We start from the raw sequence: 26,475 nt of genomic DNA, 5'->3' as shown, positions 1-26,475 counted from the left end.
AAAGTGATGACCGTTGTCGTCTTCCGAACTTGCCAGCTACTTGCAAACCGCGATGTCTGAACGAGAAGAGCGTGGCCAAGTTGGCCGCGTCCTGTAATTTATAACCTCGGAGTGACCGGTCTCCAGTAAGCTTAAGATGCCAAAAAATACATATTCTGCCCACTGCCCACAAAGTCAGCGGCCATGGACATGCAAACCTGATAATGTCAACCCCTCAGAAAACAAGCGTGCAGTAGAAGGCGTTACTATAGCGAGTTGGCGCTTTAAACAAAAAAAGGCTGTCAATTTTCAGGGAATTCAAATGCTGGTGGCCATTTTGCAGAAGCTACTGAGTTCTCGCATGATGATCGTATCATTGATCAGATTCTGGGATACTGTTCAGAGGTATGTATCCAACCTGGCTATTATCGTATTCCCACTGCCCCACTTTTCTTTGAGAGGGAAATCAGCACGTAAGGTTATAAAGACTGTGAGGTAAATTCAACATTAACAAAACCAGGCGAGTAGCAGTAGGACTACCGCTCACAGGGTTGTAGTACACAGACGGAAAAAAAATCGCAACACGACGAAGGAGTTGTGCCACGCAACAAAACGTGTTAGGCGTACTTTACATCTGGAAGATGACATCTATTCAAATTTCGCACCAGTCGCACTAAAAGGGCGCTAGGAGCGCCTCTATAAGGACGCAAATCAGGTTTGCTTTAAATACGCGGTGTGACGGTCGTGGGCGTTACTCACCTTCGAGACTGGACATTGTGAGTGGATGTTGTATATATGTATTGAACTGAGGACCTAGAAACGACGGAGACGGCTTCGTCCCCGCCGTAGCCCTCAGTGGTACACAACCCCACACCAGGCCACAGCAGTCCACCCACTCCACCGCAGCCACACACCAAACCCAGGGTTACTGTTCGGTTAGGCCCGCCGGTAGACCCCCCCCCCTCCCCCCTCAGGGAACGTCTCATTCCAGACGAGTGTAACGCCAATGTTTGCGTGGTAGAGTAATTATGGTGTACGCGTACGTGGAGACAATGTTTGCGCAGCAATCTCCGACATAGTGTAATTGAGGCGGAATATGGGGAACCATCCCGCATTCGCCGAGGTAGATGGAAGACCGACTTAAAAACCATCCACAGGCTGGCCGGCCCACCGGACCTCGGCCGGCCGAACCGCACGATTGTTACGGTCGCAGCTTCGAATCCTGCCTCGGGCATGGATGTGTGTAACGTCCTTCGGTTAGTTAGGTTTAAGTAGTTCTAGGGGACTGATGACCTTAGATGTTAAGTCCCATAGTGCTCACAGCCATTTAAACCATTTTTGATGAGGTTACCGCCAAGGGACTGGAGACATTAGTATTTGACATACACTTCAACTTGAAACTTCCAGGTTCCTGAGATGCACAGACAGAACGACAGAAAACAAAGTGATAATATAAGGATTCCGTTTTCACCAACTCAGGTTCTGAATCATAAAAATGAAATACGAAAGCCTTAGTTGCAACGAGTGTATCAGTAGTTTGTAGGACTATAAACATCTTTTAAAATTTATTGGGTCCACTTTCTTAGTGACCTGACCGCGCAGAAGCGCTGGTGTCTGCGTGTGGGCAGGTGGTTAAGCTTCGCCAGTCGCGAGTAGTGGGCGTAAATTCTGGGTGTTCACAAATGTTTGGATTCAGAAAAGTTTGAGAGTGAAATAGCACCTGCCGTACAACAGTTGTGCTTTTGAACAGATTTATACAGCTGCAGATACTGACAATAACAATACTAATAATAGCAATAATAATAATGTGCATAAATTGTCTAACGAAAGTAAGAATTGTTTTTGTGGAATTTCGTTGTTTTGTACATAATTAAGTTCGGTTTAGGGCAATAACGGAATGATGTGTAAGCTTTCGCCACTCTCCTTTCCGCATTTTTTGTGTAAATGGAAGTTTTCGTCATTTTTTTAGCACAAACGTACAAGATTCGTAACACCTCTATTAGCCCACGAATTAACTTCAAAAAATTCATACGTTCCAGCTGCACAACCACTTCGGCTTACTGTACATATCTTTCTTAAATGTTCGCTTGTAGTCATGCTTGTTTGATTTCGTTACAATGAACGGATCTGGTCTACGAGGTCCTAGTTCCGTTGTGGCTAACGTTTCCTGATAATTTACTTTTTCTGAACAGAACTCGCATTGACGCTGCGCACGGAAGCCGATTCGCGCACTAATATACTGTATTTCACCCACAAATCCACAACATTAAATGTATATGAATCCCATAATATCTCATGGACTGTACTGGCGGATAGGAGTCGTGAATCGTTCAGCTCATCGTTTTAATGACCTTCCTACTGTTATTGGTTCAAAGTTAAAATTTATCTCGAGGCGACGCGTTTCGCTTGCGCAAGCGAAATATTTATTCCTTGACTTAGCGTTTTCCGTGGCGAGCGAAGAAATGTAAGAAAATCTGTATGTGACAGGCCTTTATTGCGAGACAGGATAACGAGAGGACGTGCATGAACTGCGTGCAATGAAACAATGATTCTTAGCCGCTATGTTGTACAATTTGTGTTTTTTTGAGATTCACGAGCAATATGTAACGTTAATGTGGAGTTTGGTAACAGCTATAATAGTCTGGTGGATTTTAAAGATAATTTTGTGTAATTTTTTTTTTTTTTTTTTTTTTTTTATCAAAAGATTCTGTGAAGAACCGTAATGTGCGAGAAGCTTCGAAAATATGGTGAGCGATCTTTGCCGTAGAGCCTGCTCCAGTAACACGGTTAAAAGCATAGAGAAAGTTTTCTCTGCTAACTAGCTCATTTCACACGCAAGCAATCATCGAATAATCAAATACGAATGCAAATATCTCAATTCGAGAAGATCCTATACAAGTTTTCTTTGTCTTACATTTCAAGAATTTTACACCACGAGAGCAACTTATTTACGTGTACGAAGTTGTGTACGCTGGGGGAGCAGTTGACTTCGCTCTTGAAATTGATATTGTCCTTCACAAATATACAAACAGAGACAGTACACACACTAGTTCAATAACAACGAGTTCAATATTACCAGCTTAAGAACATTAATTTCTTTTCTTGCTGCATAATAATACTCGTATTCTGACGTGTGATATAATTTTATGATACAGTGAGTTAATTAGAGTGTGTGTGGACTGTGGTACACTCTATCGGGATTTATGCCAAGCGAACGGGCAGGTTCGAATCCTGCCTCGGTCATGGATATGTGTGATGTCCTTAGGTTAGTTAGGTTTAAGTAGTTCTAAGTTCTAGGGGACTGACGACCTCAGACGTTAAGTCCCACAGTGCTCAGAGCTACTTGAACGATTTTTGAACCATCAACATAAACATCATTCCCGCCCTTTTTATTGCTCATAAAAACCACACATTGCAAGCTGTACCACCATACAGCGAAACCTTCAGAGGTGGTGGTCCAGACTGCTGTACACACCGGTACCTGCAATAGCCAGCAGCACGTCCTCTTGCATTGATGCATGCCTGTATTCGTCGCGGCATACTATCCACGAGTTCATGAAGGCGCCGTAGGTCGACATTGTCCCACTCCTCAATGGCGATTCGGAGTAGATCCCTCAGAGTGGTTGGTGGGTCACGTCGTCCATAAACAGCCCTTTTCAATCTATACCAGGCGTGTTCGATAATGTTCATGTCTGGAGAACATGCTGGCCACTCCAGTCGAGCGATATCGTTATCCTGAAAAAATCATTCACGAGATGTGCACGATGGGGGCGCGAATTGTCGTGCATGAAGACTAATGCCTCGCCAATATGCTGCCGATACGGTTGCACTATAGGTCGGAGGATGGCATTCACGCATCGTACAGCCGTTACGGCGCCCTCCATGACCACCAGCGGCGTACGTCGGCCCCACATAATGCCACCCCAAAACAGAAGGGAACCTCCACCTTGTTGTACTCGCTAGACAGTGTGTCTAAGGCGTTGAGCCTGACTGGGTTACCTCCAAACACGGCTCCAGGAATTGTTTGGTTGAAGGCATATGCGACACTCATCGGTGAAGAGAACTTGATGCCAATCCTGAGCAGTCCATTCGGCATGTTGTCGGGCCCATCTGTACCACTCTGCACGGTGTCGTGGTTGCAAAGATATACCTCGCCGTGGACGTCGGGAGTGAAGTTGCGCATCGTGCAGCCTATTGCGCGCAGTTTGAGACGTAACACGACATCCTGTGGCTGCACGAAAAGTGTTATTCAGCACGGTGGTGTTGCTGCCAGGGTTCCTCCGAGCCATAACCCTTAGGTAGCGGTAAATCACTGCAGTAGCAGCCCTTGGCCGGCCTGAGAGAGGCAGTTGCTGACTCTCCATACCTCCTTCACGTCCGAACAACATCGCTTTGGTTCACTTGGAAACTTCTCTTATTGAGAGCCCTCGCTTGTACAAAGTAACAATGTGGACGTGATCGAACTGCGGTACTGACTATGTAGACGTGGCTGAACTACAGACAACACGAGCCGTGTACGTCATTCCTGGAGGAATGACTGGAAATGATTGGCGGTCGGACCCCATCCGTCTAATAGGCGCTGCTCATGCACTGTTGTTTACATCTTTGGGCAGATTTAGTTACATCTCTGAACAGTCAAATGGAGTGTGTCTGTGATACAATATCCACAGTCAACGTCAATCTTAAGGAGTTCACGGAACCGGGTTGATGCTAAACTGTTTTTGATGTGTGTATTTCAATTATCCCATCTACGTTATCTTTAGCAGAATTCGAAGAAAGATAACTGTTAAATTGGCAAGGTGTCACAAATTGGGGTGCCGAAACACTCTCGTGATCTTTCGTAGGAGATGCCGCTGAGTGTGACAGTGTGTTACCAGATGGTGAAGCTCGAGCCAAAGTGTATAAATGAAGAGTAAGCCATATCGGAGGAGACTGATGAACTAAGCAGGGGAGGAACAGTATAGGAAAGGAACGGCAGGGCCGAGGAGCGAGAGCGGAAGTGGAAGCGGCGCTCACCTGGAGCACGCTGGCGCCGATGGAGGCGTTCTCGGCGACGGAGGCGCTGTACTGCCGGGGGTCGAACACGGGGCTGTTGTCGTTCTCGTCGAGCACGCGCACGCGCAGCTGCGCACGCGTCGCTAGCGGCGGCTGCCCGCGGTCGCGCGCCTCCACCCACAGCTCGTAGAGGGCGCGCGTCTCGCGGTCCAGCCGGCCCGTCACGCGCACCTGCCGGCGCCCGGGAACACACACATGTACGAGGCCGCCCTGCATCTGCACTCGTGCCCGGCATACAGGCAGGATGCTGCGCGCGGTCCACTGCCGAAACTTGCGAGAAATACTGCAAACCTGCACTGGCCGTACTTTTAGATATCGGACAGCTTTCTAGAAATTATTTCTAATTTAACCAGAATCGTAAAAGAATAACTATCTGAAAGGCAGTGCAGAGTACGTGTAGAGACCAAAACGTCCGACTGACGCCAGAATCAGGAACACCTCAGGAAGCCATCACTTCCTCACTCCTCCACACTCTATTCAGAACCGACGAACCAGGGAGGGCTGGAGCTGTACGCCGGCCGGCGACACGGCGCGCTATGTCGTCACAAACCGCACGGACGGATAGGACGCAACAAAGTGCGCCGAGCTGCTCAGCCCGACTACAAGGAGGGGTGACTAAAGAGAAGAAAGTCGGCTCCGAGAAACACTCTAACGGTTTTGTTCCGGCACAGAGGCCTCAGCGAGAAAAATAATCGTGATATCTGAGACACACGACTTTCCCTATGTGGAACCGCACTGCGACTCGGTGAAAATTCGAGAGACCTAAGACTACACTATCATAAGCACGTAAATTCTAAAACACACGAGCACTACATACTAAATAAGATCAGGATGAGACAGGGACCAGTCACATAAGTACAAAAAAATTTCATGGATCCAGTGCCACGCCAGTTGTCGAGTACGTTCCCGCAGCACTGGGAGGGGAGAAAATGAAAAACTACACGACCTTCCCTCCCCCCCCCCCCCCTCCGCACACACACACAGAAAGAGAGAGAGAGAGAGAGAGAGAGAGAGAGAGAGAGAGAGAGAGGAGAAGAGGCAGAGGGGAAGGAAACAGAGAATTAGATGAAGACAGAGAGAGGGAGAAGGGACATGAACAGACAATTAGAGAAAGAGAGAGAGAGAGAGAGAGAGAGAAGGCTTCTTCTAAGCTTCATTTGTACAACTCCATGACAAGACCCCAAACCTTGAAGTGTATGTGACACAAAAATAGCTCCCTTACAGATACCATTTGTCAGAAAAGAAACACAATGAACGAACTCTAGAATAACAAAGACATAGACATAAACACTGTAGCAAGCAGCCCTGCACAAAGCACAGCAAATTGCAAATAAGTACAATATAAAATTCACAAATAGATACGACAACAGCACTACGATATTTGAAACGAAAAGAAGACAGATTAGAATACAAAAGTAACAACAAGCCTCTCACACAGCAGAGGACATCATAAAATTATTTACATCACACAAAACTGTGAACAGAGCAACCATCAACACATTATAAACTAGCTGAGTATCTGGTGTTGCCAGGGTATCTGTTTATTTCAGTTACCTATAAGTCCATCTCCTCCACTTCTCTGTCCCTCTCCTCCATCCCTCTCATTCGCCTCTCCCCCCATATCCTTCGTCCTGCGTCCTCCTGCCCATGCCCATCATCTTTATTCCTCTCTCCATCTCCTTCATCCTCCTCTCCATGTCCATCTCCTCTGTCCCCCTCTCTCTCTGTCATTTCCTCCATGCCCCTCTCTCCATGTGTCCCTATCTCTCTCTCTCCATTTTCTCCACCCCATCTCCATCTCGCCCATCCCTCTCTCTCTCTGTTCATCTCCTGTGAAATCCCTCTCTCTCCATCTCCTCTGTCCCCCCTCTCTCCTCCTCACCACCATTCTTCTCTCCCTCTTCATCTACTCTGTCCCTCTCTCTCTCTCCGTTTGACTCCTCCTCTGCTCCATCCCCATTTCTCTGCCCCTCACCTCTGTCCCTCTCTCTCTGTCCATCTCTTCCATCCCCTCTCTCCTTCCAACTCCTTTGCCCTCATCTCCATGTCCATCGCCTCGTTTCCTCTATCTCTGTCTGTCTCCTCCATCCCCCCTCTCCCTCCAGCTCCTCTATCCCTGTCCCTCGCTACCCATCTAGCTGTGCATCTCCTCCCTATTTCTCTGTCCATCTCCTCCATCCCCCCTCTCTCTCCATCATCCCCCTCTCCTTTTCCATCTCCTCCTCTCCTCCAACCCCATCGCTCTTTCCAACTCTTCTGCCCCCCTCTCTCTGTCAGTCTCCTCCATCCCCCACCCTCTTTGCATCTCCTGTCCCCCTCTCCATACTCTTCCCACACATCCTTCGCTCTCTGTCCATCTCCTCTGTCCATCTCTCACCATTTCCTCTGCCTATCTCTCCATCTCCTCTCTCCCTCCCTGTCTGTCTATCTTCTCTATCCCCCCTCTCTGTCCATCACCTCTATCTGCCTCTCTCTCCCCATATCCTCCATCCCCATCTCTCTCCATTGCCTCCATCCCCCTCTCCATATTCAGGTCCTCTCCATCTCCTGTGTCCCCCCTTTCTCTCCTTCTCTGCTGTCCCTCTCTCTCTGTCCATCACCTACCTTCCCCTCTCTCTGTCCATCACCTTCTCCCCCCTCTCTCTCTCCATACGTTCATCTCACCTGCCCTCCGTGCCTCTCCATCTCCTCCACTTTCGTTTCTTTGTGTACCTATTTCTCCCCCTCTGTCCACCTTTTTCTCCCCCTCTGCCCACTTGTTCCTGCCACTCATCGGCTGTTGCCCCTCTCTCTGTCCACTCCTTCTCCCCTTCTTCCTATCCATCTCCTCCTGCCGCTTCTTTCTATCCATTTCCTCCTTCCACCTCTTGTATCTACATCTCCTGCAACCCCACTTCATTAGGAGGTTGCTAGTTCTTACCGTCACAGTTTTTCCTTCAAATAGTAAGAAAGATGTGTACTGAGTTTGCCTGAAATCGGTCGAGTTGTTCAGGAGAAGATGTGGAACGTTTAGATATACCAGGTCATCAAAAAGTCAGTATAAATTTGAAAACTGAATAAATCACGGAATAATGTAGATAGAGAGGTACAAATTGACACACATGCTTGGAATGACATGGGTTTTTATTAGAACCAAAAAACTACAAAAGTTCAAAAAAATCCGACAGATGGCGCTTCATCTGATCAGAATAGCGATAATTAGCATAACAAAGTAAGACATGTCCAGAGTTACGGTGAGGCATTGGCGTCGGATGTTGTCTTTCAGTATCCCTAGAGATGTCGGTCGATCACGATACCCTTGCGACTTCAGGTAACCCCAAAGCCAATAATCGCACGGACTGAGGTCTGGAGGCCTGGGAGGCCAATCATGACGAAAGTGGCGGCTGAGCACACGATCATCACCAAACGACACGCGCAAGAGATCTTTCACGCGTCTAGCAATACCTTTTTTTGTTCTAATAATACCCCATGTCATTCCAAGCATGTGTGTAAATTTTTACCTCTCTATCTACATTATTCCGTGGTTTATTAAGTTTTCAAATTTATACTGACTTTTTGATCACCTCGTATATACACCCGTATATCCACTTTTATCATATGTTGGTTGGTTGCTTTGGAGGAGGGGACCAAACACTGAGGTCTTCAGCCCCATCAGGGAAGGAAGCTGGCTGTGCCCTTTCAAAGGAACCATCCCAGCATTTGCCAGAAGAGATTTACGCAAATCACGAGAAACCTAAATTAGGATAGCCAGCGCGGATTTTAACCGTTGTCCTCTCGAATGCGAATGCAGTGTGCTAACCACCCAAGCACCTCGCTCGATTTTTATCATATGTATGGATTCCAGTTCCAAAGAAAGATGTGCGACAGGTGTGAATTTTACTGAATTATCAGTTTAATAACACGAGGCTACAAAATACTAACACGAATTTTATTACAGAATAATGGAAAAACTGGTTGAAGCTGCCATCGGGGAAGATCAGTTTGAATTCTGGAGAAATGTAGGAACATGGGAGGCAATAATGACCCTACGATTTCTCTTAGGAGACAGGTTAAGGAAAGCAAAACCTATTTTCATTGGTTTTGTAGACTTGGAGGAAGCTTTGACAACATTGACTAGAATGCTCTGAAATTCTGGAGGGAACAGGGGCAAAATACAGGAAGAGAAAGGCTAACTAGAATTAGTATAGGAACTGTATGAGAGTTATAAGAGTGGAGAGGCGTGAACGGGAACAGAGACTGAGAAGGGAATGAGACATTGTTGTAGCTTATCCCTGATGTTATTCAATCTGTACATTGAGCAGTCAGTAAAGGAAACGAAAGAAAAATGTGGAACAGCGAATAGAGTCCACGGAGAAGAAAAAGAAACTCTGAGGTTTACCGATGGCATTGCAGTTCTATCGGAGACACCGAAGAAGTTGGGAAAGCAGTTGAACGGAATGGAAAATGTTTCCACAGGAGAATATAAGATGAACGCCGATAATAGAAAAACAAAGTTAATGGAATGTAATCGATTTAAATCGAGAAAATATGAGGGAATTAAATTAGGAAACGGAACACTTAAAGTAGTAGATAGGTTTTGCTATTTGGCCAGTAAAATAACTGATGACGGCTGAAGTAGAGAGGATGTAAAATGTAGTCTGGAAATATCAAGAAAAGAGTTCCTGGAGAACACAAATTTGGTAACACTGAATATCGATTTAATTGTTAGGAAGTCTTTTCTGAAAGTAGCCTATTTGTACGGAGTGTAGCCATGTGTGGAAGTGAATCATGGACGATAAACGGTGTAGACAAGAAGAGAATAGAAGTTTTCGAAACGTGATGCTACAGAACAATGCTGAAGATTTGACGGGTAGATCACGTAACTAATAAGGAGGTGCTAAATTGAACTGGGAAGAAAAGAAATTTGTGGCACAACTTGAAGAAGGGATCGGTTGGTAGGACACATGAGACATGACGGGATCACCAATTTGGTAATGGAGAGGTGTGTGTGTGATTGGGGGGCAGATCGTAGAGGGAGACCAAGAGATGAAGACGGTAAGGAGATTCAGAAGGATGTAGGTTGCAACGACGAAGGTGCTTGCTGAGAGTAGAGTACCACGGAGAGGTGCATTAAAACAGACTGCAGACAACAATGGCAACAATAACATTGATTACAAGAAATTTCATGAACGAGGGTTGTTCAAGATGTAAGGTAACTTATCAAATTGCGCGGGCAACGTACATTCGATTATAGATTTTTTTCTTTGTTATGTTAGTACGTATGACCCGAACATATGTTCACAGTAAGTGTACAGCATATTTCGTTTGTTTTTGACAGCAATGGAGCAAAGAATATGCATCAAATTTTGTGTGAAAAATGGAATCAAGTGCTCTAAAACACTTGAAATGTTGACAAAGGTTTAGATTAGGTTACGGTGGGTCTGCTGTAAGTAAAAAAAAATGTTTGACAAGTGGTACAGGTTATTCCAAATTTGCCGAGAAGATGCCAATGACGAACCTCGCTCTGGACGCCCCAGCACATCACCAACAGAAGATAACGTGAAGAAAATTGTTTTGGAAAATCGCCGAATTACCGTAAGAGAGGTTGCTGAGGATGTTGGAATATCAGTCGACTCGTGTCACGCAATTTTTTCGGATGTTTTGGGCACGAGAGGTGTGTCTGCGAAACTTGTTCCAAAACTTTCTCAATTTTGATCAGAAGAACTGTCGCACGAGCACCGCTCGGGAGCTCTCGAATGACGTCGATGATGACACTGATTTGCTCCAAAGGGCCATAACTGGTGATGACACACGAGTTTACGGTCATGACGTCGAAGCCACAGCCCTGTCGTCCCAGTGGAAGCATCCCGGAGAGCCGAGGCCGAAGAAAAGCGCTCCAAGTTCGATCAGATGCCAAAGTTTTGCTCGCTGTTTTACCGTGGCGTTGTGCAAAGTGAAGTTTTGCCTCGCCGTCGTACTGGCAAAAAGGAGTATTAGCTTGACGTTATGCGATGTTTGCGAGACGCAATGCGCAAAACAGTCCGGAATTTACGGCTTTTACATCACGATAATGCACCTGCTCATTCATCGTTGCTCGTAAGAGATTTTTTTGCCCAAAAACAATACGATAATATGTGCCTCAGACACCATATTCGCCGGATTTAGCCCCCTGCGACTTTTTCCTGTTTCCAAAAGTGAAGAGATCTATTAAAGGCGAAGATTTTCAGAGACTGACGAAATAAAAACTGCATCGCTGGAAGTACTCGAGGCTGTACGAAAAAGTGCTTTTGAGAAGCGTTTCGAGGATTGGAACAAGCGTTGACACAAGTGTATTGCATTTGAGGGGGATTAGTTTGAAGGGGACAACACGAATGTTGATGAATAAATAAATATTTTTTTAATAAAAATATAAAGTCACCCTACTTCTTGAACACACCCCGTACATAAAAAAATTGATAGAAATAAATGACATGTGTAAAATAAGAAATAAATGTGCAGCCAGAGCGGCCGAGCAGAGCACACTGACCAGGCCGTCGGTGGCGCCGACGGAGAAGAGGCGCGCCGCGCCGCCCCCGTCGCCTTCCGGGCCGGCGACGAGCGAGTACTCGACGTAGCCGTTGCGGCCCTCGTCGCGGTCGACCGCCTTGACGGCCAGCACGACCGTGCCGGCGGGCGTGTTCTCGGCCACCGACACCTCGCCCGGCGAGATGAACTCGGGCGCCGCGTCGTTCACGTCCTTGAGCACCACCGTCACCTGCACAGCACAGCATCTGAGGCAACTTCGGGAAGGTTGGGCCGCTGGGTCACACGGGCCACTAACGCAGCTCTCGGGACTGTCAACGAATTTGGTGAAAAAGTGTTGTTGCTCTTTTTCTGTTAGTTCTGCTCAAAACGCCGCGCGGGGTAGTCGCGCGGTCTGATGGCGCCGTGTCACGGTTCGCTCGGCTCCCCCCTTCGGAGGTTCGAGTCCTCCTTCAGGCATGATGTGTGTTGTCCTTCGCGTAGATGAAGTAGCGTGTAAGGCTAGGGACCGGTCATCTCGGCAGTTTGATCACGTAGGAACTTGCCACAAATTTCCAAATTTTTCTGTAAAAAATGTCTTTCTCGGTTATGGTAAACCGAAAAGTTTTATTGTGCAGCTACATAATTTTAGAATTAAAGCTTGGTTTACACAATGTTCATGCAGGTCTTTTTTTTGCGAGCTTGACATATTTTTAGGCATGAGACTAACCTAAAATCGACACCGACCTCACTAATCTGCAAATGGGAGTCGCAGTGTTCCATCTCTCCCAGACAATCGGGACAGATGGACCGTGTGTTTTAGTGTGGTATATTCTTTTTTGAAATGCGAGCTGGAGTCAGCCCAGACAAATACTGCTCATCATATCTTTCAGACGACACCCACTGTTAATGATAAGCTTCGATTTGTTTCCCATTACAGGCAAAATTATTTCCAAGTGGAGTATTAGAGTCCTTCCGATACAGCCTCCTCAAATTAGTGCAATCGATATACGCTTTATCGATATGTCTTAATAGGGGCAGGAGAACACGGCAGCGACAGCACCGCACTTGCGCGAACTGGCTGCCAGTGATGGGAAAATCCGACCAGTTACAAGCAGTAGCGGTATTTTTCGGTACTTCTCTGCTGTCTGTAGTAACAGATTTTTTTTTATATTTTACTAATAGCCGATTATCAATTTATGTATCAATTAACCGTAGCAGCAATACTAAGATTTGTGTTTTTAAATAAACCTTTTTTTAGAAAAGGAATAATTTTTATTCGTAAAATTTGCATTGCTTTCAAATATATTGCCTTATTGTAGACAACTGGAAAAGCGATTGGTGCCGTTTTGACAGCAAACGAGTGACGAACACGTGGCACCAGAACTAGTGCAGCATTGCTGCGACAAAGGCGTCCCCACTGGCGCGTGCCGTGGCTGAAGGGTCGGGTGTGCGCCAGGGTTCAGGACCTGTCCACGCCTCGTCCAACCAGTAGTTTGTCACTGTCCACGACAGACGTCGTTGTACTGCACAGTGGCACCAACACTAGTCTGGAAATATTTTTACGAAGTGACGTAGCAATGAAGTATTGTACTTGATCAGCTTTAAAAGATTAAATATTTGTCTGCCATTTCTACGAAACAATAAACTAGTAAGTAAATTATGGTAACAGTAATAAATTAAAAACTTAACAACAGTTCATTCATAGTACACAATAAGAATATAATTAAATGATCTGCTGCCTGTGTCTACATAATATGCGTTCATCTGTTTGTAGCCCTTGATAACGGACAAATTAACACAAAAAATTGAGTACCTCAAACTCACTTTCCACCCGTCAGCACCATATATTCCTAATGAGTGGAATGATCCTCGATTACAGCAAGATTTTTCGAGCAGATTTTCAAAACGTTAGAATCAACAAAAGAATACAGACGATTTTTGTAGTATTCAACCACTTACCACCTTTCAAGAAAGCAGCAAACGCTGGACGGGCAAAGCTTTCTTTTATTTGCCCATTTAATTTAATATTTAGAGTCTCTGCATCTTGAAACTACATTAATGACAGGAAAGACTAGAAATAAAAATCTGAAAATCGTATGTTTCTTAACAGCTGGGATAAACTTGCATGGAGAAAGGACCGATGTACCGGTAACCGAAAACGAGTCGCCGATAACCGCCATCCCTTCTCGCTGCTACCAACATGCAGCAGCGCTGCTCATTCGCTGCTGCAGTACTGTTTATTCTTCGCGTTCTGCTGTCCCTGTTAACACATATCGACAAAACAAATACCGGAGTAGTCTAAGTTCGGAGCGCACTGTAAAGTGGGCACGCAAAATTCGGCTTTAAAAATAACTTCTTTATAACTGGAAACAAACTGACATTTGGCGTCGTATGTAAGACGTGATAAGCAATATTTGTCCGGCCTGACTCGAGCAACACACTGCAAAAACAAAACTACAAGCATGTGTCGAAACGTGACATAGAAAATTCGCCTGCCGACTCTAAGGAGAGGCGCCCTGCACATGAAATACGGGGATACCACCATTAAGATGACTACATCCTACTCTCACACTCTGGCATACAACAGCAAGGTGTCGCTACAATTGTGACATGTTACAAAGCAGACGTGAGCTACATCTGAAATGTGGTGACATAAACAGAACAGTACAAGAACAAGAACGAGAATATACCAAACACAAAAAACGTAAGTAGTTACCATCTGGAGTATGTTATTACAGATACCTTTCTTATCCACATTCGACGCATCCAGCCATAAAAGAACTCTGTTCTCTTCGGTAGAAAGCTTCTGAACACCGGCAAAGCCACTCGGGGTAGCCGCGCGGTCTAGGGGGTCATGCCGCGGTCCGCGCGCCTCCCCCGTCGGAGATTCGAGTCCTCCCTCGGACATTGTGTGTCTTTTGCCCTTAGCGTAAGTTAGTTTAAGTTATATTAAGTAGTGCGTAAGCTTAGGGACCATGACCTCAGCAGTTTGGTCCCAAAAGACCTTACCAGAAATTTCCAAATTTTCCATTGACAAAGGCTGGCCCTAATCAACCAATGAATAAATACAAGCTTTGGAGCAAAGAATTAAAAACGTCTTTTGTTCAGTTAGTTTTTCTATTTCGGCACTTACTTATGGAACCCTGAGCCACAGCCCTCTCCCCCAATACAGCATAACAATAGCCACGATCATAAATGTGACAGTATTCACAGAGACAATGCTATCCCCTTTACATCTCGTCACAGATGCGGTTCACCCGCATAGGGACATGAATCACAGCACAAATATGAGGTGAAAGTATGAAAACGATGGCGTTTGCAATGGATTAATGGTACGACCCAATGGAGAAAAAGTGGGAACACAGGGCTAAGGGAGTGGTGGGAATTTAAGGACTCAAATTAAATGCAGAGAGGTGTGAAATGATTCTGACAGTGAGGAAACAGAAGAGAACATCAACGAATGAAAGTATTAGAGGTCAAATACTAAAGAAAGTGGAAAGTTTCAAGACCCAGGGGAGCATAACAGAGACAGCAGCATGTATAAAAGGAGATTCGCGGAAGAGGAAGGCTGGCCCATTGGAAGAACCCAGTGAAAGAACCCACGTACAGAGCACGGACGGTCCTGCAAAATATAAACAAATGTTATACCGAATGAATATTCACTCTGCAGCGGAGTATGTGATGATTTGTAACACCTTGGCAGATGAGCACTGTGTTCCCGTCCGGCACAAAGTTTTAACGTCCCAGAAAGTTTTAAATGCTATGCCGAGCATATTATGCACCAGTGATCATAAACGCGTCAGAAACGTAAATAATGAAAAAAATGCAGGTGAGCAGAATACAGGATTGCGAGATGAAATTTCAAATAAGTGGGATAGGACTAATAAGAAAAGAATGAATGAGACAGCGAAAGTAATAGTGAAATAAAAGTTTATACAAGAGACCACAGAAAAGACTTGATTAAGATGGTGTAGGGGTTATTACAAGAATGGGAGTTAGCGGGATGACGAGACAGGTTCTTGAAATGAACGTAGTAAGCAAGAGACCTAAAGGAAGCCCGAGAAACAAATGCAGCGTTATGATGAAGGAATGTGTGAAGACAAGAGGAGAAGCCTGGGACAGAGTGCTGAGGGTTGCATGTGGGACGACGGAGGGCCTGGTGCTCTTGTCCCCTGGGTGAGGCCGCAACAGCAAGAGAAAAACAAAAGAAAAGGGAGGGCGAAAAAAGTAGAGGAGGAGCAGGAGGAGCAGGAGAAGGGGAAGACTGTATTTCACTAAAAAAGGGGTGTTGGTAAGGTCTTAGGGGACCAAACTGCTGAGGTCATCGGTCCCTAAGTTTACACACTACTTACTATAACTTAAAACTAACTAACACTAAGGACGACACACACACACACACACACACACGGGCCCGCGGAAGGACCGTGACAACACGCCTTAGATCGCGCGGCTAAAAAAAGGAGGGAGGGATGCAGATGTATAAAACATGTGAAGATTCTGGCCGGAATGTGTTCAGCATCGCTTCCGTAAGACCTGCCGCTCCTTTGCACAGGGTCGCTTGTTTCTTGTTTTCGGTTACTAGATGGCAGTCACTTTGGCTATGCAAGTAAATCACTGCGACGAATATAAATGTCTTCTGAATCTATAAAAAGGAATCGCGTTACTGTTGCAAGCTGTGTGACGTTAGACTGTGAGTTGTTTCATGTTTCCAACTGAATCGTATAAAAATGGATTTCTGAAACGTGCACGTTTACCTACTAATTCCTCACTGGTTAAGAAACAGCTCTTTTCTTTTGCCCAGTAACTTCCAACTGAATACGGTTTGATTGCCATGGAGTTTGGAACTGAGATTGGTGGTTTCTTGTTGAAGAAGTAACCAAATAATTCCTGGCTTAAAATTACTCTTGCCTGAAATACGAGGGCGTGCTGAAAAGTAATACCACCGAGTTTTTTTTCCTGTTCTCAATATCTGTATTACACGGGAGAGCCAAAGCAACTGAGACCTGCTTAATATGGTGTAGGACCCCCGCGAGCACGGAAAAGTGCCGAAACACCACATGGCAAGGACTTGACTAAAGTCTGAAGTGTCCGCAGCTCGTGGTCGTGCGGTAGCGTTCTCGCTTCCCACGCCCGGGTTCCCGTGTTCGATTCCCGGCGGGGTCAGGGATTTTCTCTGCCTCGTGATGACTGGGTGTTGTGTGCTGTCCTTAGGTTAGTTAGGTTTAAGTAGTTCTAAGTTCTAGGGGACTGATGACCATAGCTGTTAAGTCCCATAGTGCTCGGAGCCAAAGTCTGAAGTAGTGCTGGAGGGAACTGACACCATTATCCTGCTGGGCTGTCCATGAATCCGTAAGAATACGAGGGGTGGACATCTCTTCTGAACAGTGCGTTGCAACAATCCCAAATGTGCTCAATAATGTTTATGTTTGGAGAATTTGATGGTCAGCGGAAGTGTTTAAACTAAGAAGAATGTTTCTGGAGCCACTGTGTAGGGGTGCCGCATTGTCCTGCTGGAATTGCCCAAGTCCGTTGCAATGCTCAAAGGACGTGAATGGATGCAGGTGATCATGCAGGATAAGTACGTACGTGTCATCTGTCAGAGGAATATCTAGACGTGTCAGGGGACCCATATCACCCCAACTGCAGACGCCCCACATCATAACAGAGCCTCCACCAGCTTCAATAGTCCCCTGCTGTCATGCAGGGGTCATGTCTTCATGAGGTTGTCGATACAAATTTAAACGAGACTCGTCCAACCTGGCTACGTGTTTCCAACCATCAACAGTCCAATGCCGGTGTTGACGGGCCCAGGCGAGGCGTAAAGGCTTGTGTCACGCTGTCATCATAGGTACACGAGCGGGCCTTCGGCTCCGAAAGCCCATATCGACGATGTTTCGTTTAATGGTTCGTACTCCTGGCAGTTGTTGGCTGCCTGATATTGAAATCTGCAGTAGTTTGCGGAATGGTTGCACTTCTCTCGCTCTGTACGATTCTCTTCAGTCGTCGTTCGTCCCGTTCTTGCAGGATATTTTTACGATAATTTGATGTTTTACCGGATTCCTGATATTCACGGTACACTCGTAAAACAGTCGTACAGGAAAATTCTCACTTCAACGCTACCTCGGAGATACTGTGTCCCAGTGGTCGCGCGCCGCCTGTAACACGCGTTCAAACTCGCTTTAACTGTTGGTAATCTGCCACTGCTGCACCAGTAACCGATCTGACACCTGCACCAGACACGTGTCTTATACAGGCGTTGCCGACAGCAGGGCCATATTCTGCCTGTTTGCGTATCTCTGAATTTGAATACGCACGCTTGTAGCAGCAAGTCGCATCCCCTGGCACTAGAGGGCGTGTGACCTGGCGGTGTGTAGCGCAAGTGTTTCGATTCTTGAGAAACGGCGTGATGTCATTGAGTTTCAACAGCATAAAACGACCGTCGCACATATGGAGCACCCTCCACTTCAGTATGACAATATCAGACCTCACCCGAGCGCTGCGACGAATGCTACAAGCGGTGCCTCGGGTTCGCTGTCATCGATTCGCGACTTGGCCCTAAAATCTTTCCATCTGATTCCAATATTTGCAGGACTCTAGTTTGGCAGTAGTTAAGCGGTGCAACCGAATCACTCATTCTACAGTAACAGTATCAATGAACCTGTTTCTCGTTGGGAGAAATGTGTTCGTCGCTGAGGTGACTATGATAAGAAATATACACATCATAAAAAGTTTCGCATCATCCTGGTTCCCAGAACTCCTGAAGATAGACGTGTTGAGTGTGAATATTGCATCACAGACAAATTCCCTTTCACTGTTCAGAGATGTCACTAAACCCGCCCAAAGACGTAAACGACCATGCATGAGGAGCGTCTATTAGAAGGAAGGGTCTACAACCGATCAGTTCCAGTCATTCCACCAGGAAGGAGGTATACGGCTCGTGTTGTCTGTAGTTCAACCATGCCTAGACGGTCAATACCGCGATTCGATCGCGTCCGCCTTGTTTCTTTGTGCCAGGGAGTGCTCAACAAGGGAGGTGTCCAGGCGTCTTGGAGTGAACTAATGCGATGTTGTTCAGACATGGCGGAGTTAGAGAGAGACAGGGTCGGTGACAAGCCTCGCTTATGCCACCCAAGGGCTACTACAGCAGTGGGTGACCGCTACCTGCTGATTGTGGCTCGGAGGAACCTTGGAGGCAACGCCATCCTGTTGAATAATGTTTTCCGTGCAGCCACAGGATGTCGTGTTACGACACAAACTGCGCGCAATATGCTACATGATGCGCAACCTCACTCCCGACGCCCATGGCGACATCCATCTTTGCAACCACGACATCATGCAGGGCGGTACAGATGGACCCAACAACATGCCGAACGGACCGCTCAGGATTGGCATCAGGTTCTCTTCACCGATGAGTGTCGCATATGCCTTCAACCAAAGGATCGTCGGAGACGCGTTTTTGGGGGAACCGGTCGGGCTGAACGCCTTAGACACATTGTCCAGCGAGTGCAGCAAGCTGGAGGTTCCCTGATGTTTTGGGGTGGTGTGGGGCCGACGTACGCCGCTGGTGGTCATGGAAGGCGCCGTAACAGCTATACGGTACGTGAATGCCATCCTCCGACCGATACTGCAATGACATAGGTAGCATATTGACGAGACGTTCGTCTTCACGGACTACAGTTCGGACCCCATCGTGCACATCTTGTGAACGATTTCTTCAGTATGACGACATCGCTCGACTAGAGTGGCCAGCACGTTCTCCAGACGTGAACCCTATCGAACATGCCTAGGATAGATTGAAAAGGGCTGTTTATGGGCGACGTGACCCTCCAACCACTCTGAGGAATCTATTTCGAATCGTCATCGAGGAGTGCGACAATCTGGACTAACAGTGCCTTGATGAACTTGTGGATAGTATGCCACGACGAATACAAGCATGCAAGAGGATGTGCTACTGGGTATTAGAAGTACCGGTGTGTACAGAAGTCTGGACCACCACCTCTTGAAGGTTTCGCTGTATGGTGGTACAACATGCATTGTGTGGTTTTCATGAACAAGAAGGGCGGAAATGATGTTTATGTTGACCTCTATTCCAATTTTCTGGACAGGTTCTGGAACTCTCGGAACCGAGGCGATACAAAACTTTTTTGATGTATGTAAATATGTAGACACGAAGAATAAAGCTGTAGAATGTGAATAACGTGTTCTGGCGTATTCGCTGGGAATCCCATTTTGAGAAGTTCGTCCACCTGGTGCGAGTCTTTTAATTTGACGCCACCCGGTCCCCACGGAAAGACAATCTTCGACTCGGCCGAGAATCGAAAGGGGGTCCTTCGTACTGCATTAAGCGGCGCTATCGCTAAGCTGAGCTACGGAGCCGGTCAGAGGTTTGACAACGTCTGTTTTATTTAACAAGCGTTACGAACTTTCACAAAAAAATTCGGAGGCATAAATTTTCAGGTCGCGCACACTTCCAGGCCGTGTTGTATCATGGGCGACAGTGTTTAATGGCGGGCTGGAAGGAGGAGAGGGAAGGAGGTACCAGGGGTCCAGTGCGGCGGCGCGCTGCATCCCCGCTAACGGAGGGCATTTTGAACATTTCATTTACGAACGTGTTGCACACTGCAACCGAGAGAGTATTTTACACATTTCTTGCGAAAAACAGTTTTATATAATGGTTGTACGTCTCGTTCCTGGGCGTTTCCCATGATAAATGTGATTATGGAGAGAAGTAGCAAATGAGGTCTAACACGGAAAAATGCGTTCCCAGACCCGAGGCCGTATGACATATTGTATTCCTCTACGTGCGAGGAATGCTTCCTGAAAGATTGAACATTCGTTTTTCTTACATCCTGTAAATGGTACTATCGTGTCAATAATAAAAGTATACTTAGAAAAAGTGACGTTGAGTTATTTTACCTCGATAAGGGCGAATGCCGGTGTTTTGTTGAGAGACAGTCACTGCTTTTTGCGTCTCATACTCCATCTAATTTCTGTTTTGTCCGTCGATACACCATGTAATCAAAAGTATCCCGCACACTCACAAAAACATACGTTTTTCATATTACGTGTATTGTGGTACCACCTAGTGTCAGGTACTCCGTATGAGCGACTTCAGTAGTCGTTAGACATCGTGAGAGAGAAAAATGAGGCGCTCCGCGGAACTCACGGACTTGTAACGTGGTCAGGTGATTGGGCGTCACTAGAGCCATACGTCTGTACGCGAGATTTCGACATTCCCAAACATCCCTGGGTCCACTGTTTCCGATGTGATAGTGAAGTGGAAACGTGAAGGGACACGTACAGCACAAAAGCGTACAGGCCGACCTCGTCTGTTGACTGACAGAGACCGCTGACAGTTGAAGAAGGTCGTAATGTGTAATAGGCAGACATCTATCCAGCCAATCACACAGGAAATCCAAACTGCATTAAGATCCACTGCAAGTACTAAGACAGTTAGGCGGGAGGTGAAAAACTTGGATCTCATGGTCGAGTGGCTACTCATAACCCACACATCACGCCCGTAAATGCAAGACGACGCCTCACTCGGTGTAAGGAGCGTAAATATTGGACGGTTGAATACGGGAAAAACGTTGTGTGGAGTGAAGAATCACGGTACACAATCTGGTTATACGGTGGCGGGGTGTGGGAATGACGAATGACCGGTGAATGTCATCTGCCAGCGTGTATAGTGCCAACAGTAAAATACGGAGGCGGTGGTGTTACGGTGTGGTCGTGTTTTTCATGGAGGGGGTTTGCACCCCTTGTTGTTTTGCATGACACTATCACAGGACAGGCCTACACTACTTTAAGCACCTTCTTGCTTCCCACTGTTAAAGAACAATTCGGGGAAGACGATTGCATCTTTCAACACGATCGGGCACCTGCTCATAATGCACGGCCTGTGGCGGAGTGGTTACGCGACAATAGCATCCCTGTAATGGACTGGCGTGCACAGAGACCTGACTTGAATCCTACAGAACGCCTTTGGGATGTTTTGGAACGCCGACTTCGTGGCAGGCCGCACCGATCGACATCGATACCTCTCCTGAGTGGAGCACTCCGTGAAGAATGGGCTGTCATTCCCCAAGAAACTTCCAGCACCTGACTGAACGTGTGCCTGCGAGTGTGGAAGCTGTTATCAAGGCTAAGTTTGCGCCAACACCACACTCAATTCCAGCATTAGCAGTGGAGGGCGTCACGAACTTACGAGTCATTGTCAGCCAGCTGTCCGGATACTGTTGATCACATAGTGTGGTTCGCTTGGGGAAATTCCAGTATATTTTGTGCACATGTTGTCCAAATTTCAGGAAAGTAGATGGCATTATTTCGGTTGATAATGGCCATTTTCATCGAAACTAGTAAGAAATAATTTTTTTAATAGTCTACAAGTCTCTTTCCTTACACGTGATTTCGTGCAGTGAAAGTCACAGGCTAATAAGACGACCTTTTCAGCATTTAGACTATGAACCCCCTGAAGTTTTGTGCAAAAGTGTGGAGAGTGACCGGGGCGCGCCTACGCACGGCCACGGCGGCGATGCTCCGGCGTAACTCAGCCGCAGCCCAACTGTGGCCCACTCCTGGACCCGCCAGTTCCGTCCGGTGCAGTGCTACGTCACTTTGTTGCTCTTCTTGTTGTCGTCTGTCCAGTGGGTATTTCGGACTGTTTGGTACACCACGAAGGCATAGTGTTAGCCTCGATCTAATTGCCTTCAGCGTGACTTAACGAGTGGCCTCTCCAAGTTTGGTACTGCACCGATACTAACGACAAAAAAAAGCAAATTAAGCTTACGAGGAAATGTATTGTATCACAGAAGTAGAAAATCGCGTAAATTATAAGAGGAGCTATAGTGGCGTGAGGTAGTCCGCCTCTAGCTCGTATCTATGTACAGAATGAAACCGCACAGGGCTCAGTTCTCCTTATGTTGCATATTTTCTTTGCCATTAGTGCTATCCTTCTTTGTACATGTTCACTACCCCCTCTCCGTCCTATTTGACATGGGTCCGACCCACTCGAGTTAATGTCCTCGGTTGAGTCGCACAACTGTTTTGTAAGGAACGTCGTGTGTAGAGTGGTCGCTTCGTCGCACTATTCCACCACCTGCTCTGCTAGTGACAGAGCCTTTGTGACAATTACGTTTCGTAACACCCAAAATTGTTACACCTACGCGTTTGTAAGAATTAGCTAATACTAATACTGACTCATTGATAGTAGACTAGTGCACAATTTTACATTTGTGAATATTTAAAGCTAGTTGCCAATCAGTCACTGCTTTGAAATCTTATCAAGATCCGACTGAATATTTGTGGAACCTTTTTCATAAATATACACTTCCCCACCACGTGCGTCAAGTTACTTTATGAAACGTCCCCTTAGAAAAATTATACGTGACTGGTCTATATGAAACGTCCCCTTAGAAAAATTATACAAGACTGTGCTTAAACTGACACACAATATCTTTAGCGCAACGCAATCTGACTTCCAAAAATCCCTAAGAAAGAATGGCCCTGACTAGCATTAACCTATACGTTTCATAAATCACTTACCTCACAAAAATCTTCGTTACTCAAGCTACTGCAATACAGCGAGCGCCACTACTGCCAGCTCACTAGTCATAATATATATATCAGTTCATGACATCAATTCTTACAAATTTCAAAACTCCGCCATCTCTCTCCCCACGTCCACCACTGCTGGCGGCTCACCTCCAACTGCCCAACGCTACGCGCTGTTAACATCCAGCTGCCCAACACTGCAATGGCAGACAACAATGCAAACCAGCCACAGACTGCACACAGCACAGCCAGTGATTTTCATAGAGAGCGCTACGTGGCGGCGGCGTTACCAATTAAAAAACCTAAACAGCCTACTTACAACTTCTAAATGTGTCAATGACTCTCCATCCGAGGAAACATTCTGTTTCCTTCCTACCAGGAATTCTCAACCCATTCGCAAATTTCGTTTGAAATCTCACTGCATCTTATGTTCGTCAACAAGCGTTGGTGTGTTACTAAGTCAAATGCCTCTTGGAAATCAAGCTACACTACACCTATCTGGTTGCTTTCAGAATTCCACGTATAAAAAGTGCGAGCTAGGTTTTTGCAGGCTATGCCGGGTGGCACTGAGGAGATCATTGTGGTCGCTTACCGAAACTCATCACGCCCGGGTCGAGAATGCGTCGTAAGATTCTGTAGCTGGGGGAGGTCATAAGCAGCTCTCTGGACTGCCAGCGCTGCTCGGACCGCTGCTCCCGGTCCTATCCTCCCACAGTTCCCTGTACTCACAAACTGACGATGCGTAAACGCCTCACCATGTTTCCCACCAACCGATCCCTCGTTTTAGTCCATTTGTGTCATAAACATATTTCATAGTCACTGTCCATTCATTGGTAACGCTATCTACCAGTCTAATGTTCTGCATTTTTCTGTAGTAAAACCTGGACCGGTTTAAATTGTACGTTTCATTCCTGTAGAAGGCTACGATCTGGAGAAATATATTTACGAAGGAATTGCTATCAGTCTAATTCATATTCGATGTTAACAATTTTTTCTTCATCAAACATGCTTTTCTTGCTTTTCCAGTATGCACTTTACATCCTCTCCACTTCAGAATCAGTTATTCTTCTAACCAAAATCATCTACTACTCTTAGTGTCTTATTTGTTACTGTAATTCCCTCGGCTTCGTCTGATTTAATTCAACTCTTTTCATTTACCTGTGTTTTACTTTTTCCGATGTTTCAAGACATTATTCAGTCAGTTCAACTTTAACTAAGTTCTTTCCATCTCTGGTATTATTACAGTATTGTCAGCACCCCTCGGGCAATTCGTTTCCTCTCGCTCAACTTTAATTCTGTTTCAAAATTCCCCCTTTGTTTCCTGTATTGCTGGGCTCGATGCACCGACTGAGTAACGTGGGGGGTCGGTCACAGCCTCCCGCCACTCGCTTCTCAGCTGCTGCTTCCCTTCAGGAGTCCTCTCGAGGGACGTGAAAACGTTCGTGGACGAGGAGCCGCTGACACCACAGCGTGCAGCTCCAGGCTCCACTTCAGTGCGAAGCGTAAAGGGAAGGACCTGCAGCGTCACAGTTTTGCTTCGTGGATGGGACCGTGCGCAGTGAGGTGCAGCATACAGCAAAAGTTTTACGCTATAAGTAAACCTTGGGAGTCTCAGTATTGTGTTTAGTCAGATGGAGTAGAATTCAGTTTTTGGTGATTTTTATATTATAGCGTACGTGATTTGAACAATTGCTATTTCAAAGCACCAGCACATTGAGGGTCCATCGAAAACTCATAGTTTTAGTTACGGTTTGTTACATTAAACTAACAGGCCTGTCGTTACACCTTGTGTGATATGAAAGGATAAAAAAAAAATGATTCAAATGGCTCTGAGCACTATGGGACATAACACATATGGTCATCAGTCCCCTAGAACTTAGAACTACTTAAACCTAACTAACCCAAGGACAGCACACAACACCCAGCCATCACGAGGCAGAGAAAATCCCTAACCCCGCCTGGAATCGAACCCGGGAACCCGGGCGTGGGAAAGCAAGAACGCTACCGCACGACCACGAGATGCGGGCTGAAAGGATACAGTTCCAATGCTAAGGTACAGCGGTGATTCATCAGAAGCACGTCGTCTCTGGTACACATTGTCATAGCTGGATGTCAGAGAATGACGTTTGTAGTTACAGCCTTTAAAGCTTCTTTACAAATCATACACTGTATAAGTTAGTCGCAGTCACCGTGTGGAAACTGTAGTGTAGTTTACAGCGTTTTAAACCATAAAATGAAACGCAGCTGATTCGCGTTGCAAGAACCTTTTCGCTTTTTGTTTTCTACAAAATTGTGGGATTTCTTACTATTTTAATGCGATTATTATATCAAAAAGTCGATGTCATTTATTATAAATGATATATTTGTCCAGTTCTTATTGCACAAAGGCCAACGAATGAATGTTTCTCCAGTAGCGAGAAATCTTAGCGTGACTGTCAATGAATGTAACGAAGTAAACCCAAACTTGAAGTTTTTCTATTACGAGTCTTTGTGTAAAAGATATATATAAAAGATATAAACCTATCCCTCGGGTTTATTGATTCCCTAATGCTCGTGTCTTGCCAGAAAATATGTTTCCCGATGGTTGTAAGCAGATTCAAAAAATCTGCTCTTCCATTCGAATGAAATAACGAACCGAGTCTCGATCTCGAAATCAATGTAATGAAGTAGTCGCTCTCCTCGGGAGTTGCGAACAGAGTTAACGCAGCTGTTTTACGAGCCTCCATTTTCGTAAACAACCAAGCGCGCCAGATTCACCCGACAACAGTCTCCGGAGAGCGTTTCGGTGCCAAATCACGACTGGCGAGCATGTTACGGCACGTTCAGTGAGAAGTAACGAGGTCGTTCCGACACCACACTGGGCGCGCTTCGCGATGACTAACACTCGACGCACTTCGTCTCTTATAACTGCAGTCTGGTTTTACGCGCAAGTTGCACTTTGGGTGGCGGCCTGGCGAGCACGCACCACTTCCGGGCCGCGGGGGGGGGGGGGGGGGGGGGCGCCTTCTTACGGCAACTGTCCAGGCGTCTCCGGCGCCGGTGTCGGTGTGGGAGAGCGAGCAGCCGGCGGCGACGGCGAGGAGGTGGCGTAGGCTCTCCCGCCCCCGCGGCAGCCGCACTTCGCCTGCCGTCGCTTATGAATATGGAGATTGGTTGCGAGCGCTCGGCCGCCCTGCTGCGGAAAGCGAACCACCTCGCCGGTCATTACCGGGGCGAACCGAGAGCCGCGCACGCTCTGTTCCGGTCCAATTCTGGACACTGGGCATACAGCTGCCCCTAACAAAGAGAGTCTCCATTCGTTTATGTCTACTTGTTTTCCAAACCTGAGCAGCACCAGTCACCACATATCTACATCTACATCATACTCCGCAAGCCACCTAATGGTGTGTGGTGAAGCGTATTTTT

At 46.4% G+C, this 26,475-nt stretch overlaps 1 protein-coding gene across 1 annotated transcript in view; it reads right to left on the bottom strand.

The window, feature by feature from the left end:
- The window catches only part of LOC126278037 (cadherin-related tumor suppressor), an 817,086-nt gene that overhangs the window by 295,182 nt on the left and 495,429 nt on the right, over positions 1-26,475 (bottom strand). Inside the window, 2 exon segments of the mRNA XM_049977779.1 lie at positions 4,996-5,205; positions 11,540-11,767. Coding sequence (XP_049833736.1) covers positions 4,996-5,205; positions 11,540-11,767 — 438 coding nt within the window.

The sequence above is a fragment of the Schistocerca gregaria genome, chromosome 6 (assembly GCF_023897955.1).
Source record: "Schistocerca gregaria isolate iqSchGreg1 chromosome 6, iqSchGreg1.2, whole genome shotgun sequence".
Taxonomy (NCBI): domain Eukaryota; kingdom Metazoa; phylum Arthropoda; class Insecta; order Orthoptera; family Acrididae; genus Schistocerca; species Schistocerca gregaria.
This window is presented reverse-complemented; position numbering and strand designations above follow the sequence as displayed.